The sequence below is a fragment of the Chanodichthys erythropterus genome, chromosome 3, assembly GCF_024489055.1.
Source record: "Chanodichthys erythropterus isolate Z2021 chromosome 3, ASM2448905v1, whole genome shotgun sequence".
Classification (NCBI taxonomy): Eukaryota; Metazoa; Chordata; class Actinopteri; order Cypriniformes; family Xenocyprididae; genus Chanodichthys; species Chanodichthys erythropterus.
The window spans coordinates 51,573,576-51,593,483 of NC_090223.1; the positions used below are offsets into that span (position 1 = coordinate 51,573,576).

Genomic DNA, 19,908 nt, shown 5'->3' on the forward strand with positions numbered 1-19,908 from the left:
GTTGTTTCATCAGCATTCATTATCTCTAGGTTAACTTCTCTTTTTTCCTTTTCAGGTTCTCTGGGCTGGACAAAAGGTAAGTATGGGTTATCTAATTCGCTGTTTTCTTCCACAGGTTGCTGATGCTGCACAGCAGGTAAGTAACAGTAATAGTCTTCATCCGCCCCTTCTTCTGGACTAGACTCATTTTCATCCGCTAACCTTTGTTCGTTCACTGTCTTCTTCGTCTTTGACTCCTTCCTGAGTTCAACCTCCAATGGTAGGTAATCGCAAGACAGTAAGAGATTACGGTGAAGAACACGAGATCTTCCCTTTCCTTGTTCCGGTTTCACTTCGTAAATTAGACTCCCTTCTCCTACTTGACGTACTACTGTGTGTACAACATCTTCCCAGTGGTTGCGGAGCTTCCCAGTCCCACCTCTTGGTGTCAAGTTTCGCACTAGGACACGATCTCCAGGGCACAATATGGAACTCCTCACCTTCCCATCATTATTCTTCTTATTCCTTTCTGCTGACTTCTTCGCTGTCTGTCTGGTAATTTCAAAAGCTTCTTGCATTTCTTGCCTCCATCTCTTTACATGCTCTTTATCGTCGGCAGTTCCTGTTTCATAGATCAAGCCAAACAGCAGATCCACAGGTAACCTTGGGGACCTTCCAAACAGTAAATAAAATGGTGAAAATCCTGTAACTTCACATCGTGTGCTGTTGTATGCAAAGGTAAGTTTGTCTAGGGACTCTTTCCAGTTGGTTTTCTGTTTTTCGGTCAATGTTTTCAACATCTGGAGTAAAGTTTGGTTGAAACGTTCAACCTGCCCATTTCCTTGGGGGTGATACGGTGTGGTCCTTGATCCCGCAACTCCACAACTCTTCTTCAACTGAGCAACCAGCTGGTTTTTAAACTCCGCTCCTTGGTCATGATGAATTCTTTGCGGGAACCCAAACTTTAGAGCGTAGTCATTAAACAACTTGTCAACAACAGTTTTAGCAGATTTTGAGGTAGTTGCGTAAGCTTGTGCGAATCGTGTGAAGTGGTCAACTACGATTAAGATGTATTCGTACCCTCTTTTACATTTATCCAAATGTAAAAAATCAATGGAAACAAGCTCGAACGGGTGAGTAGTGACAATATTTTGCAGAGGTGCTCTGGTCTCTTTACATGGTTTCTTTTGTTTCAGGCAAGCACAACTTTTGGTCACATAATGATCAACATCATAATTCATTTGTGGCCAATAGAACCTGTCTCTGATTAATGACATTGTCCGATCAAGGCCTTGATGACCCATGTTGTCATGTAATTCTCTCAGCACATGTTGCTTATACTTCGCAGGTAAGATTAGCTGTGTTCGGGTATTCGTCTTTCTACGGAAGATGCCATCGTCTCCCAAGACAGGTTTATCCCAACTGCGCAGTAAACATTTACTTTGTGCACTCAAGGTCTTAAACAGATGTCCCGTTGGCTTTTTGTTGGCCAACTTGAACTGTAATACGGGTCCAATGTGGTCATCATTTCACTGTGCTTGTCTGATCTCATCCACAGGCAATGGTTCACATACGTGCTCAGATGTCGGGGTGTCATCAAAAGAAATCATGGCAGTCCAAGAGAGGTTGGAATGCGGTGCCTCTACTGCTTGGATGGTTGCTTCAACACAGTCAGATGGTAATTCCTCTGTGCACACTTTCATTATTGTCTCAATGTCCAGGGGCATTCTGGATAGGCTGTCTGCATCAACATTTTCCTTGCCGGGCCTGTATTTGATGTTAAAATGAAAATCCGCAAATTCTGCCACCCATCTACACCCTGTTGCATTTAACTTTGCACTGGTCAAGACATAGGTGAGCGGATTATTATCACTAAACACAGTGAATGTGGGTGCATAGTGCAAATAATCCTTAACACTAGAAGTCCCAGAGAGCAGCCATTTGGCTTTTCTACCTATAAAACCCGCAGGACAGCCGATGGGCTGGAAGTCTTTAGGCTAATATCCTTAATCAGCTGTGAACAGTTGCTTTTGTTATGTAAACAATGTGGGGCCATGCTGAGCCACTTCAAGGAAACTTGTGTTTCACTTTGCCATCTTAGGGAGAAATCAACACACATGTTTTTTTTTCCCTTTGTTGCTGAGATCTATTGATAAAAATAGTACAAAATAAAATAAAGAAACCAACCATTTGTACACATATTTACAAATAATATTAAAAAGTGAGTGAGTACATTCCAGCAATCACTCACAATCCTGGCACTGCCTGGCAATATATTATAAATACATTTTGTATATATTCATTATATATTAGTCTTATATTTGAAATACATCATAAGTCCATTTTTAAAAGTGTTTGAAAGATGGGTTCAAGTGTACTACAAGTGGTAACTAAATACATTTTTCTATACAGATAGTATGTTAAAAGCACATTTTAGTTCAAATTCATGGTGTCTCAAAATAGCACAGTTGAGTACACTTAGATGTTCTTAAGATTATCTTAAGAAGTACTAAAGAAGAGCTTTTAGTATATTAAGTACAAAATAAGTGCATGGAAATAGAGCACTGTACATTATGGAAGTGTAAAAGTGTACTAAAATAAAGTGTATTTTACTGCACTTTTTTTTTCACCTGGGTAGACACTCCAACACTTTCCGTTTGCATTAAGATTATTTTTATTACCACACTGGCACTTAATTTAGATCCCCCCAGGAAACAAGACTAAATATCATATATAATTTTCTCCTATAGAAAATCCATCTTGATTTAAGATTTTTTTTTTTAGTTTACTTGAAATAGGATAAAAAATACTTAGTATGAAAAGCATTTTTGCAGTATGAATGAGTGAGTTAACTTTTTAAACATCACTTGCACTCCCTCATTTCAGGGTTAACATACTCAGAGTTTTCACTTAACCTCCTTTCTGAAACCGGCCCATGGTCAATCAAGTTCTCTGCTTTTAGTAGCCCTCCCTCCCCCACACATACAAACAAGCCACCAGCAACCATTCACACACACACACACCCCCAACCCCCCTGCAGATTGCTCAGGTAATGACCATATTTACACATGAATTGATGCTAATGATAGCCAAAAGACTAGCCAGTTAGCATCCACTTGGCTAAAGGAGGGTTACAAATCTCTGGGACTTCTAGTGTTAAACTTTTCGGTGATAGCCCATTTTAAGGCCAGGAACTCCAGTTTTCCTGAGTGGAGGTGGTACTTCTTTTCCGCAGCTGTCAATGTTCGGGACCCATACGCGATGACCCTAAGCTTTCCATCTTGTTTTTGATACAAAACAGCTCCAAGTCCCTGATTTGATGTGTCAGTATGAAGTACGAATGGCTGTGAGAAGTCAGGAAATGCAAGAACAGGAGGCTCAACCAGACAGTCTATCAGTCCCTCCAGTATCTCTTGATGCTTGTCCGTCCACACAATTGGCGTCTGAGAAGGTACTCCCCTTTTCTTTCCTTTCCACTGTTGGTTCTTTGTCTCTTTGCACTCCTCTTTGTTTGTCTCAGTTTGTTTCAGTAGGTCATACAAGGGTCCTGCGATTCTGGAGAAATCAACTCTCAGTTGCCCAACCGTACCAGGTCTCTTCTCTTTCAGGTCTGTCACAGCAGCTGTATCGGCCGGATCCATCTTACTCCCTTCTGCAGACACAATCCTTCCAAGGTACCGCACTTCACGTTTAAATAATTCACATTTACTAGGCTTTAACTTTATTCCATACTGCCTCAATCTTTGCAAGACTTTTCTCACATCCTCTACAGGATTTTCAAAGGTGTTACTGAAAACTAACGTGTCACGCAGATGTTATCCCTTAGCTCATCCAGGCACTCCTCCATACAGCGCTGAAAAGCCGAAGGAGCATTCATCAGGCCGAAAGGTATCCGGATCCACTCATACAAGCCCCATGGTGTTACAAAGGCTGTTAATGGTCGACTTTCCTTGGCCATGAAGCCCTGATGATACGCTTTTCCTTGGTCAAAAAGTGAAAACCAGGAGTTCCCTCCCAAACTGTCCATAATGTCTTGTACACGAAGGATGGGTTGTCTATCAGGATGAGTTTTACGATTTAACTGTCTGTAATCGATACACAGACGTAAGCTGCCATCTTTTTTTCGAACGCATACAACAGGTGAGGCATATGGTGAGTTTGATTTCTGCACCCATCCTTGTGCAATGAGATCATGCAGGTAGTTTTTCATTTCTTGATAGAGGGGTTTAGGCACTGACTGGTAAGTGCGTGCAACGGGAGTAGTGTCTTTCAGTGAAATGGCTAGCTGCAGCTTTTCTATGCAACCTATGTCAATCTCAGATTTGGAGAATGAAGCTGCTTCCTGTTTTAACAGTTGTTGAACAATTTGTCTTTCAGGCTCACTGAGATGGCTCAAGTCAACCGGCGGAACCCATTCAATATCGGAGGTATGGCTGGTTTCATTTTTTATTTGGTTGACACTCACAGAAGTTAAACAAGGTCCCTCAAAAGCAGCAGTTGGATAAACGGCCTGTACTGGTTGCACTGTGCCTATGATCATCTTGCCTGCTAACAGTAAGTCATGATCCGTAGGGTTCTGAACACTGACAATTATGTGTGGCGAAGTATGTTGCCGCAGGGTCACGATTGTCTCACAGAACTCCAACCCCTCTGCCCACTGAGGGTTAACATCAGGCTCAAAAATGAGCAATGTCTCCTCTTCCTTTGGTCGATGTGACTGCACTCTGCATTCAACTTGTACAGATGTGTGTTTGGGCACTTTAACATATTCCTTTGTTGTTTTGACTAAATATTCACATGGTGTCTCAGCATGAACTCGCTCAATAAAAGCTTGGACTTTTTCTCTCTCCACACTAGGAAGAACAGTTCTTAGAGATTCAGGGGTAACTGGCTGAATTAATTATTTGTTGTTCATCATTTGCTCAATCACGTTGTATCCGATAATAGGATGACAAAGCTGTCTGCCCCTCATGACCAACACAGGCATGACAAGTTCTTTTGTTGTCAATTAATTTGATGCCAAACCAAAAGTCACTTCCATCCATCCCGTATAAGGTATGTCCTATCCATTTGCTGCCACAAGACGGATTCCCTCAGGCGCATCAATTACCTCTGCAACATATCTCAGTCTGATATTTGGTAAGTGGTCATTTTTCCACTGCTCATCCACTATACACACTTGAGATCCTGTATCCCATAATGCATCAACAAGCTGGCCTTGGATGTAACACTGTACCAGACACTGCTTCCCTACAAAAGATGTACAGGTACCCGTATGCTTTCAGTTTCCTTTTAGGCATTGCAGCATTTATATTTACATTAGAGTACTGATCGCATTGTTCTTTGTGTTTTGTCCAGTGATTAGCTTGACAGGCTTTGGAGCAATACAATGTCTGTTTACAGGCGGCACATTGTTGCAATATGAGGTCAGGATATATGATGCCACAATGTGCACAGCTTTGTGGGGACTTTAATGTATAGCTGGTCACTCCCTGTCCCGCGGTGGTGACCCTGTCCCGTTTAACGACTGGTCTCTGTACATCATTGGCCCTCGCGCTCTGCAACCAGCCAGGAAATGGTCGCTGCTGCCACATCTATAACAATGAGTGCAGTACACATCCAATCCACTTTGCTGACAGGCCAGACATTTCCTCACACGAGTTAAAGGAGGATGGTAGCGTTGTGCAGGGAACCACTGTTGCCATTGGAATGCTCCCCTTCTCCTGTCATAGGGCTGCAGATAACTTGGAGGCGGGTACAGAGATGGAGGAGGTTGCATGCTGGTTTGCTCCCTCACATGGGTGGGACACTGCGTGGACATGATCTGAGGCTGTCGTATGGATTCTTTAATTTGAGACACCTCCACACTGAGATCCTTCAACAATGCCATGTCGGACCGCATTTCTTTTAACTCACTCAAAATGTCAGGTTCATGTTTCTCTGTGTTTTTGTGACACTATGTCTTTCCTTTCTTTTCGACAGCAACTTCATTAGTCTGCACTGGATTCACTTTGATGTGCTGTTGGGATAGAAGATTCTTCTTGTTTTGACGCTCTGTTTCATTTGCGCACGCAGCATTGACCTTGTCTAAGAGAAATTCATCACTCACATCAGTTCTTGCCAAGTAAGGTTGCAGGTCACTTCTAATACTTTCATTTTGCAGGCCAGTTAAAACAGTGTGGAGAAACATGCTCTGGACAAGGATCGGGTCATATTTCAAACTGGATTCCGCTTCCTGAGATGCAAACAGGATCTTTTGCCTCAAATCAAGACACCGGACGAGGAAACTTTGTGGGGTCTCTTTGCTGTTCTGTACTTCTGAGGTAAGCTGCTTGTACAATTCAGTTGCCCCTTTTTCTTGATAATGTGCTCGTAGAATGCGTCTAAGAATGGGCAGCGTTAAGTTTGGTTTTCCCTCCAGGTAGCTACGCAGCTGCATTCCTGGTGCCATTGCTCTTATTACTGCATCCACAATTTCAAGCTCTGAAAACCCCCTGCTCAGTCCATGCTCAATTTGATGAGCCAAACTTGAAAAGGTGAGTTTGTCTTTTTGTCCATGCTCACCAATCTGTCCTGATATTTTGAACTCTCTGTTCCAGGAAAACATGACTGGTCGGGATGGCACTGGATGTGGGTAGGTGTGTGTGTCTTGCTGTATGTTTGAACTTTGGAATGTGTGAAAGCTTTGTGGTATGTTTGTGTTTTGTAGTGTGCTAGTGTTTTGGTATGTGCGCTTTGCTGCACCCTGTTTTTGCTCGATTAACTTTTGCAGAGCTAATTGTAACGTGTCAATTTCTTTTTGCAGCTTTTCCTGCTCTGTTGTTTCTGCTACTGGATCTAAAGTCACTCAGATTGCATGCACTCTCCTTCCTGGCTCGACACGGACACCAAACATCTTCACTCCACTGGTCACCTGGGATGAGTAGTAGGCTGAATGGCACTGGAAGTGGGCTGTCGTCACTGGAAGCCGTCTCATACTGCATTCATCCTCGCTGGGGCCTCCAAATTGTAGCACCCTCACCGGCTGATGAGGGGAGAAATAAATGTATATTAATCATATGACACGGAGCTGCTGCTGCTTCACATCAGTCTGTGTATTATTTTTATAAACATTTAAAAGAGTTCAAGTATTTTTTATAGTCCAGTGAGTGACAGCATCACTTATAAAACAGAGTTAATTATATACATTTTTCTCATATATTTCTGTAGCCACAATGAAAGACATAGTATAATATAATATAAGATAATATAATATATTCATTTATAACATATACATAGATAACATTCTGCTGTATTAATCATCTGACACAACCCTGACAATTATCCTTTGAGAAACATTTTTAGTACAAATGCATTTTATCAAGCTAAACTGTTTCATCATTCATCCAAAAAACAAACAAACAAACAAAAAAACACATATAACATTAAAGGGCACCTATTATGCCCCTTTTTACAAGATGTAATATTGGTTTTGGGTGTCCCCAGAATGTATTTGTGAAGTTTCAGTACAAAATACCCCACAGTTAATTTATTATAACCATTTGAAAATGTCATTTTTGAGGCCTGTTTTAAAAAGAGCTGTTTTGGTGTGTACCACCTTAAATATAAATGAGCTGCATATCCCCGCCCTGCCTTTGGATGAGGGCGTAACTTGCATACCTATGGCAATTAACAGTCGGTTGAAGCAGAATGGCTGAGAGTGAGAGACCCGCTGTTTTGTATGGCATTCAGCCGTACATGTTTGAACCGGAATCAGACCCAGATGATGAAGAGACTCCGGCAGAAGAAACATAATTGAGAATGGAGCAGGACGTCTCTGAATGGTTATTTGATTCATTTATGTACTTATAGAGTTTTAATCGCGTCTTCTTTGCAATTATGGATGTGCAACACACACACACACTGTGATAACGTTTGCGCAATTTTTTGAAACTACAAACACAAATACTGTGATAACGTTTGCTAAGTACGTTAGATACACACTATACAAACAAGGTTTAAATTATATACACAGACATTCTACGACAACGACAACAACTTTAGACGCATTTGTTATTGAATTGGCTGACATCGACTGAAATGACTATTTGCTCAAAAAACATTAAATACACTTACTTCTTCTGGAGGTGACGTTGGATCGCGAACAGTAGGCAACGATCCACACTTGAGGATTAACTTTGAAGCAAGACCTGCTTTGAATTGACCCTCGTTCTCAAAACAGTCAGTCAAAAAATGATTCGCGCAAACATAAACGTATTTTGGAATTTTGAGTGGCGCCTTTCCTTCGTAAATAAAATCCATCCACTGCGTTTTCAGTGGCTCTGATGTCGGAAGTAAGTGAAAACTACTATGTTCATTATTACATCCCACAACAGAACACTTATGTTTCTTAGGAGACATTACCGGCTGTCGTTGAAACAATGGAGGATGGTTGACAGATCACCGAGGGCGGGGTCTATGCCAAAACCAGATTGTCAATCAAACCACGTGGGTGGGGCTTAGTGCAATTCTACGTCACAGTGAGAGCAATCTTAGAACAGGGCATTTTGAGACAGTGCTTATGAATTATTGAGATTGTAAAAAAAACACTGGGTGGATTTTTCTCATTCTAGGGTGGTTTTGCTCACACACTGCTAACACACATTTATGGTCAAACACCATGTAAAAGTGAATTTTGCATAATAGGTGCCCTTTAACAACTGTACCGTCATGCTATCTGTCAGACCGCATGGTCCCCATCGTTAGCATGAACTACATGACTAGCTCAAACTAATCAAAAGGAAATCTGTAATGAACTTTTATCCTTATTAAACATGAGATATTTATAACTTTAAACAACATCATATACATTTTTCATGACTCTCATGTGTTAGGAACATATTCTTACTGTTTTATATAACTCATACCTGATGAGAGGAGAAATAAATGTATTTTAATCAAACGACACGGAGCTGCTGCTGCTTCACATCAGTCTGTTTATTATTTGAGCAGCGCGCCCCCCCTCCCCCCTCAGGTGAACGCTTTCAAGGCAAAAGTAATCAAATGATCAGTGATCGATTGTCAGACAAAAACAATATATATAATGTAAAATACATTATATATAAAAAAAAACATATTCAATGTCAAATATTTTTATAATTTGATATTATTTTTTGTAACCACCACACTGACTCCACAAGGAAGGATTCTTAGAGACCAAACATCGTAACATTCGCTCCAAATCTTGATTGGCTCTCTCAGTCTGACCATTGCTCTGGGGATGGAACCCAGAGGACAAACTAACAGTCGCCCCCAGCAATCTACAAAACTCCTGCCAAAATTTGGATACAAATGGGGACCCCTGTCAGAGACTACGTCTACCGGGAGGCCATGAAGCGGAAAGACGTGGTCAATGACGGTAACCGCTGTCTCCTTGGCTGATGGTAATTTGGGCAAGGGGATGAAATGAGCTGCCTTCGAGAACCGGTCCACTACGGTCAAAACAACCGTATACCCTTGGGAGGGTGGGACGGCGGTGATAAAATCGAGCGAAATGTGGGACCAGGGTCTCGAAGGGACTGACAGTGGTTGGAGCAACCCATCTGGAGCACGATTGGAAGTCTTACCAACAGCGCAGACTAAACAAGCCAACACAAAATCACAAACGTCACGAGCCATGCGGGGCCACCAGAATCGTTGCTTAACTAAAAATTTAGTTCGACAGACTCCTGGATGACACGCTACATTGGAACAATGACCCCACTGGATAACTCTGGACCGTAGTTCCTCCGGCACAAATAAGCGGTTAGGTGGACACTCGAGCGGAGGCGTTACCCTTTCTAGAGCCGCTTTGACTCTCGCTTCGACCTCCCATGTCAGAGTGGAGACCACTAATGTCTCAGGTAAAATACACTCGGGAGTAGACAGGCTTCGGAACGATCAAAAATACGTGACAAAGAATCGGGTATGATGTTCTTGGAACCCGGGCGGTACGAGATGGTAAAATCAAAACATCCGAAAAAAAGTGCCCACCGAGCCTGCCTGGAGTTCAATCTTTTGGCTGTTCTAATATATTCCAGGTTCTTGTGATCGGTCCAGACTATAAAGGGTACCCCAGAACCCTCTAACCAGTGACACCACTCTTCCAAGGCCAACTTGACTGCCAGCAACTCCCTGTTACCAATGTCGTAATTACGTTCGGCGGGAGACAAACGATGAGACAAAAACGCGCAAGGGTGCATCTTATCATCTGAAAAAGAGCGCTGGGACAACACTGCACCTATCCCCACCTCTGACGCGTCGACCTCCACCACAAACTGCCGTGATGGATCAGGGACAACAAGAATGGGGGCCGAAACAAAGCGAGCCTTCAGTTTGGCAAACGCAGCCTCAGCTGCATCTGACTACCTGAACGTAATCTTGGGGGAGGTCAAGGCAGTCAGAGGTGAGGCTAGTTGGCTGAAGTTCCGGATAAACCGACGGTAAAAATTGGCGAACCCCAGAAACCGCTGTAGGGCCTTACGGGAATCTGGACTTGGCCAATCTACCACAGCCTTTACTTTCTCAGGATCCATGCGCACTCCCTCAGTCGACATGATGTACCCTAGAAAAGGAACAGACTGTGCATGAAAAACGCATTTCTCCGCCTTGACAAAAAGCCCATTCCCTAGCAACCTCTGAAGTACTCGTCGAACATGCTGAACATGCTCCTGGAGAGACGAGGAAAAAAATCAATATGTCGTCCAGGTAGACATATATGAACTGATCGACCATGTCTCTCAGCACGTCATTGACGAGTGCCTGGAAGACTGCTGGGGAGTTGGAAAGCCCGAACGGCATAACCAAGTATTCAAAGTGCCCCCTAGGGGTATTAAAAGCAGTCTTCCATTCATCGCCCTCCCTGATGCGGACCAAATGATAAGCATTTCTTAAATCCAATTTTGTGAAAACGGAGGCTCCCTGCAACCTCTCAAAGGCCGAAGACATTAACGGCAAAGGATAAGTATTCTTTACCGTAATGTTATTCAACCCCCGGTAATCAATACAAGGTCGCAGAGATCCATCCTTTTTCCCCACAAAAAAGAATCCCGCCCCCACTGGAGAAGAGGAATGGCGAATAAACCCGGTTGCTAGTGAATCAGAAATATATTTCTCCATAGCCTCTCTTTCAGGAACTGAAAGTGAATATAACTTGCCTTTAGGCGGAGATTTACCTGGTAATAAATCTATAGCACAGTCATAGGGACGATGCGAGAGGGAGAGAAGCAGCCCTGGACTTACTGAACACCTCCTTCAGGCCATGGTACTCGACAGGCACGTTAGACAGATCCACTGCTTCCACCTGCAACACAGAACCAGAGACAGACGAACAGACAGAAACGAGACAAGACTTATGACAACTTTTACTCCAGGCCACGATGGAGTTCTGGATCCAGTCTACCCGGGGATTGTTTTTAGTGAGCCAGGGGTGACCAAGGACAACCGGAGAGTGGGGGGAATCAAAAACAAAAAATTAGGTGAGTTCTGAATGGTTGCCGGCGATGGTCATGGTGATGTCTGTGATGTGCGAAATGGTGGGTAGGCGTTGTCCATTGAGTGCGTGAACTGTAATCATGTCGGTGAGGGGTTTGAGTGGGATGTGAAGCTTGTTTGCAAGAGCTCTGTCCAGAAAATTACCCTCTGCCCCCGAGTCCAGAAGTGCACGACAGTGGTGAACGTGAGTGGACCACCCCAGTCTCACCGGGAGGAGGGTGGAGGTGGTTGAGGACTTCCCGGCGGAGATCCCACCCGACAGTAGCCTCAAGTTTACTGCCGGGTTAGCCCCTTTTAACGGACAACTATACGCAACATGTCGCAATGTCTACCACAATATAGGCACAGTCCTTGGGACCTCCGCCTGTCCCGCTCCTCCCGGGAAAGCCGAGCTCGACCCACCTGCATGGGCTTGGGATCTTGAGCTGGGCTGACCGCGTCCCCGCTGCTGGACCTCAAATACTCCGTGTTCCTCCGAATCGGGTCAAGCTGCTCGGCCCTGGTCAGCCGAGCGTCCACCCGAAGTGCCAAATCCACGAGTCCATTGAAAGTCGGGGGGAGGTCCAGCGCGTAGATCTCCCGCTGGACGCGACCAGCCAGCCCATGCAGGAACATGTCCCGCTGCGCCTCCTCGTTCCAATGGCACTCAGCTGCAAGTGTGCGAAATTCGATGGAATAATCAGACACCGACTTCTCTCCTTGGTGCAGTTCAGCTAGTTGTCTAGCGGCTTCTTTCCCCGCGACCGATCGATCGAACACTCCTCTCATCTCAGCCGAAAGTGCCTGGAACGAGTTGCAGCAGATGTCCTGGTTCTCCCACACCGCCGTTTCCCAGAGGGCTGCCCTCCCCGTCAGAAGGGTGAGAACAAATGCCACTTTACTCTGCTCCGTACTGAAAGTCCGTGGCTGCAAAGCAAAGTGCATGGAACAGCGTGTGAGAAACGCTCTGCAATATTTGGGTTCACCTCCATAAGACTCCGGGATCAGAAGACGTGTTTCCAAACTGGGGGCGCCCTCTGGTGATGGTGAGCGAACAGGCGGTGTGGGCGGCGCAGCGGGACCATGAAACAGCTGGAATTGCTGGGTGAGCTCGGACACCTGCGCTACCAACGCCTGCACTGCTCTACCTGTCTTATTCAGGTCTCTCTCCTGCGACTCCATGCAGCGGATGCTACCGTTGACGAAATCCTCCAGCATAGACTGTGACGAGCTTGCTGCTTCCGTTCCTAGGTCAGATCGTTCTGTCATGATGAATCACAGGAAGCAAGTGCAAGTTAACTCCGTTTATTATAATATAGAAGGAGATAGACAAATGGTCAGAGAAAGGCAGGCGTGGCAGACAACAGGAACTGAGGTGATCACTGCGTGGATGGCGCTGGTGTGATGAAGCGTGGTGATGGTGATAATCCAATCCAGACAGTGAACGAAGACACGAAGACGAGAACAGGAACTGGAACGACGAACACAGGAATCTCGGTCATGAGCGGACACCACAAGACAGGACACCAAACAACGATCTGACAATGAATGGGAGAATGAGGTGAGTATTTGAAGGGTGACTGAATGAGCATCAGGTGGGGAAGGTGATGAGTGGCAGCTGGATCCAATGATGATTGTCGTGGCCGAGACACACCCACAAACACACTCGCACATACTCAACACGCGCACAACTGTCAAAACAAAGAACACGTGACAAGAAGGAAACAATGCATCTGAAAACCGTGACAGCGAGTGAACCGAATTGAAAGTGAACCAGGGTTACGTGAGTAACAATAAACCTTATGTCTTAATATTAAAATGCATCTCTTTAAGTCGCTCTTTGTTGTGAAGCATCATCTCATCAGTGGCTACAAGGACTAATGATTTTACCTTGTCATTCTGTTATAGTCTCTTATCTCAGTATGAGGCTTAACAGGGAAATTTGCCTGTTGTTGCAAATTAACTCAAAATATAAAATAACTAGTTATAATTAATTATAAATATTTGGATCAGTTAATAGAATCAACCTAATATAGTAAAATTAATATTACAATCAGTTAACCTATTTCCACTGAACACTTGGTTAACTGTTTATTAATTCTAAAAAAATGTTCATTTTCAGGTAATGGGAAATAACAATCTTATTGTACAGTACTACTCAGAGCATGTAGTCAAAATCTGCATGATTAGGGACTCCATTATGAGAGCATGAAACACGGACAACTTTACATGTGACATGAACAAGACTTTATTAACTAGACTAAACACTTAACTACTCTGACATTCACACACATACATGCATACAGATTACCAAAGGAAAGAGAGAGCTGAAGCAGAATACAGGAAAGCAATAAGTTATAGCATTGTTTAAAATTCAGCAGATCACAGCCTTGAGCGAACCATCAGTTTAGTTCTAACATGCCCTTCTTTAAAAAGGATAAGGATACTTAATGTATCAAATAATGAGAATTAGTTTGATACTTGCATGTCTCGCCCATTTGAATTAAATGTGATGCAATTTGTGGAGGCTCCCGTTGATCATTGCTAATGTTGTCTTGATGAGAGAGAACCAGTTGGAGTCAGAGGATCTTTGGTGAATGGAAAGACAAGGCCGTAGCCTGTCACAAGCTTGAGGATCCTTAGAAGACTTCTAGCTCAGCATCATCTTCACATCAGAGATTATGAGAAAAGGAATGGATATATTGATATAAAGGATATATCGATACTGACATTGAGTATCGAAAGTTTCGATACTGAAATAAAAAATATTGATACTAAGGTGTGTTTTTTTTTTACCAGTGATTTTGTTTATTTAACAATAAATTTAATGAGTACAATATGCATTGAATTGGACAAATAATCTATGTTGGCGAATAATTGTGCAGTAGAACTATTTTCCTGTTTATCTGAACACGCGCAAAATGCTGCAAGTCAGAACCAATCAATCACAGAGAGCGTTCACTCACTGCCGACACTACATTCAAACAGGGCTGTCGTTAGTATCCTAAGAAACCATTGATACTTTTGGGAAACGCAGCCCAGAACAATGATTAACAGAAGACAAAAAAAAAAACATAATATGTTTGAGTTATTTCACAAGAAACAAAATGAAATAGTAGCCTACATAATTTGTGCAATTACATTTATTTAAATTGAGCGTTGATTGTTGATGTTCTATTCTGTAACTAATGTTGATACACTGTCAGAATACAAAGGTTGCATTTTATGGGTGCAACAGCCTGTCACTGGCAATCCCTTATGAAAATGAACCATTACTACAGTGATCATAGTTCAGCTAGGCCTATAGTATTTGCAGATTTCCATAGTTACCACTACAAGTAAACATTTTAACCATGTGTAAACAAAAATATAATCTAATAACTTGCAATTAAGGGGTATTGAATGTTAAAACATAATGTTAAGTGGGTATCATTACCCATTTTACTCTTAGTAATTCAATAATTTAAGAAATTTTAAAATGTATAAGTTCAGATTAAAAGTATTGTATCGGTATCGATATCGATATCAGCTGAAGCATTTGGACCAATCAGGCACAATTACTTGTAATATTTAACAAATAATCCTTGAAACTCATTCTGTGGTTTATGGAACCATCTTCCCCCAACTAGGACAAGAAGGGCCTCAGTTACCATGGACACCATCTGATAAGGCTTAATTTATTGACCCCTGAACTATGCAGCCAAAAAGCAGAGGCCATAGCCCTTGGAACACACTTGCATTAATTTATAGACAAAGTGTTCTATAAATGAACATGCATCCCAGGACATTGTGTGTACAATTATTACTGTCTTGTAAAGTGTCTCTTGCATTGTATTTTGCTTTATGAAAATCTTACGAGTATACTGTTAGTTAAGGTAACCCTGTGTACCTCATGTCTCCTATCAAATTAATGCTCATTTAATGACTCACACTTTGGTGGACATCACCATCTCATAGAATGCATTGTGTGTTTGTTATATTAATCAGAATATAAATAGACACAAACTTCATAGCCACACCCCTCAGGCAAATGAGGTCACTCTCAAACAAAGAAAATCTCCTGCCAGAGAATTGGACATTTCTCATTGTTCAAGCCAAGACTCAGGGGTGTAAACTTTCTGTAGAAGTTAAATACCCCCGAGCAGAAAACTCACACTGTCTTCTGGTTCTTCTGTTTGTCCCCGCTATACTACTGATTGTTGGCACATGAGACCACCCAGCCCTTGAGCTGGGAGGGAAAATAACTCATTCCCCACTAACAGTCAAACCATGCAAGTTTGTCATCGGCCCTTCATTCAACAAAGAAGACATCGATTGCAACTTCAGCACCAATCGGATTGAACTCACAGGACTTTCTACTGCAACAGTATATCCAGATGCTTTTGAAAAGCTGAGGCCTAATGCAAGTATTGTATGATATACTAAATTGCTGCTGGTTAGATAAAGTTGTGAACCTCAAGGCAAGGCAATTTATTTAGTCTAAGAGAAGGGTAATGTCCTCATAAGTCACCTTCTCCTTGTAATACCTATGTCATACCCATGTCATTATACAAATTTGTGTCCTGATATGTCACAAAAATGTGCACACAAATGCGAGCACACACACACTACTGTCTCTACACAAATTTATTCTGTTATTTCAGTTTAAGCAGTTCAGCTGTATTAATGTAATGAAGAGGAAATAAGAGACTCCATATCATCTTACTGTTACAATCTATTCTGAAACATCAACACAGTCTCACTGATCCAGACCAAACATAGAAACCAGGATAGAGCGGCTGAGTGAATGTGGTCTGGACTGTATGGATGAGTCTCAGTGTCTCAGAGACGCTGTAGAAGGACAGAGTTCCTGCACTGTGATCCACATACACTCCTATTCTACCACTTATGGGCGCTGCAGGGAGATCAGTGTGTATATGATTGTGTATGAATGAGTATCTTGAGGAAGAGCAGTTCAACATCCAGGACTGATCATTAAGTCCAAACGCACACTCTTTACCCCATCCCTTCCTGCTGATGCTCTTATATGACACTGATATACCTACATAATCTCCACTCCACTCAATCTCCCAGTAACAGCATCCACTCACACTCTCTCTACACAACACCTGATGATACAAATCAAATCTGTCTTGGTGATCAGGATACGGCTGGACTGTGTCAGTTTTAGTAATCACTCTGTTCCTCTCAAACAGACAGAGGTTTTCATTCACTGTGTTCAGATCCAGAGTGAGCTGATGGGAATCTGATGGAGAGAAACACATCAGAATCAGGAATTATGAATCTGATCTTTTAATGTATCTGAACTCTTCATGGTTCAATGTTCCAACCTGGTCTCATGGGAGAGACGTACCTGTGGGCACGTTTTCGTGAGACACTAAATTACATACCGACAAGTACGTCTCGCTGCACTTTCCGACAGAAACGAACGCTAGAGGCCGGTAAAACGTCGATAAGCACTTTGGCTTGTTTTCACACACGGTTTCGATGACGGCCGGGGTCGGATTATCGATTCGTAAAGACTCGTTTTGGCGTCTCCTCGCGCAATATCATGTCACGACTTCAAAACGCATCTGACCAGAGTGCCCGATTTGTAAACGAACGTACTTTGGACTTTCCGGCTCTACGCGTTTCGCTTTTTTTGGCCATAACCAAGCTTGCTCGGTAGCTCGGCCGAGAGTTGGACTTACGGCGAGGAGTCGACTCCCCCTGCCTGGGTACGAATACCGTGAAAGGTGACTGAAAAAAAAAAAAAAAAAAAAGAGCTCAAAGAGAGATCTAAACGAGCTGAAAAACAGACGCTTCTTACGTCACGTTTGCTTTTGTTAACACTATCGGGTAGGTTTAGGCGTAGTGTCGGTGGGAAGTTATTTAGGGACTTTAAGCAACAGCTGTTGATAGAACGGCAACGACGACCGGAAGTAAACTGTCAACTGCCGTAGCTAAAGAACGCAAAAATCACTAAGCAACAACAAAGAGGATGGCGTGGATCATTTAATCATTTGACATAGTAAACAATACATTACATGTAAATAAAAGCAAGAGAATGGTTGCTGTTGGCATTAAATGACATACAGATACAACTAAAATACCACATAACCATAGAACATAACATTTACTTATCTAGTCTGTCACGTATTATCGACTACGGCAAATCGGCTACCCTGCCGTAGTAGACGGTTACAGTAGAACGTCAAAAGTAGCGGTTAAATTTGCGCATACGCAATGGAACGCCAGAATGCCGTTGCCATTGTATCAGCAGCTGCTGCTTAAAGTCTCTATTTTAAAACTCAACGGAGCGCAAATGTCAAATCGAGAACCGCGTCAATTCATCTAAAAAGCAACGTCATAAAAACGTACCGCATTCACCCTATTATCTGCTCCGGCTTTTAGCTCCGCTCAGTGGACATTTCAGAGCGAAACTGCAGCAATATGTACTCATTGGTACGTATTTCGCTACTCGCGAAAACGTGCCCACAGGTTCAGTGTATCATCAGTGTCTCAGTACAGCTGACCAGATATCTTGAATCATCATTTACATGATCAATTATTAAACTCTTCTATCATGATTTCTTTTACCTTCTACAGGAAGAACATGAACACATTCAGTGAGTTTTTCTGCTTGTTTTCTTAGTGACTTACACTGTAGGAAGTCGTTCTTGATCTTGGGATTCATGTTGGTGAATGTGACTGTAGAAATAAACAGACATGAACAGTGTGAGGAGAAAAGACAAGCTAAAATACATTCATTTCTAAGACATTTCTAATATGATGCTTATATGATATTAGATGATGAAGGATCATTTCTGAGAGCAGATGAATCCTACATCATGTATATAAACACTTCCTCATGATGATGAGTGTTGTACTTCTGAACCATCAAGGGATATTTGTGGTCATTCTGAAGGTGGATTTGATGAGCTTGTTCACATTACACTTGAATTGAAGATGAAGATGAACTGATTTATAAAGTTTTATTCTTTTTAAATCTTAAAGTTTTAAGAACTTTTTTTCTGCAATTGGATGTTATATAAATAGCAGGAACATTTTAGAAACTGCTATACGTTCACATTTAGGATCTTTCTACACACGTCGGTATAAACGAGGCACAGGACTTTACCTCTGTCAGAGATCTTCTTGATCTCCTCTTTGCAGAAATCCTCCAGTTTTTCTCTCAGCTGACGGACAGATTCTCTCATGCCATCAAAAGAGAAGAGAGAACTGAATGGATCATCAGTTTCATCTGTAGATTCAGGAGGTGCTAAGAGAGACTGGAAACTCTACAGAGAACACAAATCAAAACTTCAGTCAATAACCTGCACTATATCAGATCTGTGCGGCTCTTGTTGATCTTCTGTAACTCGTCTCAATCCAGGACTTTCACACAATCAGATACATTTCATACATACTCCTATTCATTATTTAAAGGGGTCATGAACTGCGTTGGTGTATTGTTTTATAATGTTTTCTGGGGTGCACTTATGATGTTAGTATGCTTTTTACATCCAAAACTGTCATAAATTATAAATAAAAGGCATTTTTCCTACCCTGATTTTAGCCCTTTGTTTTGAACGCTTTGTTTTAAGGGGCGTGTCTGCTGTGAGACTTCAGTGTAAACGGCCACTGCTGTGATTGGCTGACATCTTTCGATTTGAAATAACTACGTATTGCTCTCTTTTAGCGCATTTTTTACTATTACAGCTCTCAAGGTTAACTAATCGTGAAAAGTATTGCATTACATTTAGATCTATGGCATTATATTTAGATCGTGCCATGAAAGGTTGCAGAGATGAACACTGTGTAGCTGATCACAGACATGTTGAGCGCATGAAAGCAGTGATCTCATCACTGAAACTAACATTTAACAGTACATTAGCAACATGATAACGAAACTTTTAGAAAGACAATTTACAAATATCACTAAAACTATCATGTTATTGTTATGGTGCTGGTGTGGTAGAGATGAGGCATACACGGAAATCCACAACACTGGGTACTTTAATCAAACGAAGGAGAGTCACACACACAATACACATTAAACTAACAATAGGACAGACAAGGAGTGAAGGGAGTGAGTCCATAATAAAGGGAGTGCTGATGATGAAGTCTAGGGCTGCATTCCAGTTCGGTTTTAGACACGCACTCTCGAACTTCCCTAAACACTTCCCCTCGGGGGAATCCCTGCCACCATTTTGAAGTGCATTCCACTTCGTGAAGTTTATATGGACAGACCCTCGCTCCCTCGATTTTGACAGAGGGAGCGAGTCTACTTCATATGTACACTTCAGGCAGCTCCATAACCCACAATGCAACACGATTGTGACGTCACCACATATATCGTTTAATTTACCCCACCACAAACAACTCTATGATATATTAATTATTTTTTAAACATTTAAAACACACATATATACGTATAGAATGCTGTATTAAACAATT

At 42.3% G+C, this 19,908-nt stretch overlaps 1 protein-coding gene across 1 annotated transcript in view; it reads right to left on the minus strand.

Moving 5' to 3' along the window:
* Nucleotides 1–16,086: 16,086 nt before the first annotated feature.
* The window catches only part of LOC137017943 (tripartite motif-containing protein 16-like), a 37,817-nt gene continuing 33,995 nt past the window's right edge, over nt 16,087–19,908 (minus strand). Inside the window, exons 4-6 of the mRNA XM_067382746.1 lie at nt 18,590–18,749; nt 18,112–18,159; nt 16,087–16,714 (exon numbers count right to left, since the gene is read on the minus strand). Coding sequence (XP_067238847.1) covers nt 16,197–16,714; nt 18,112–18,159; nt 18,590–18,749 — 726 coding nt within the window. The 3' untranslated portion in view covers nt 16,087–16,196. The remainder of the gene's footprint in view (nt 16,715–18,111; nt 18,160–18,589; nt 18,750–19,908) is intronic.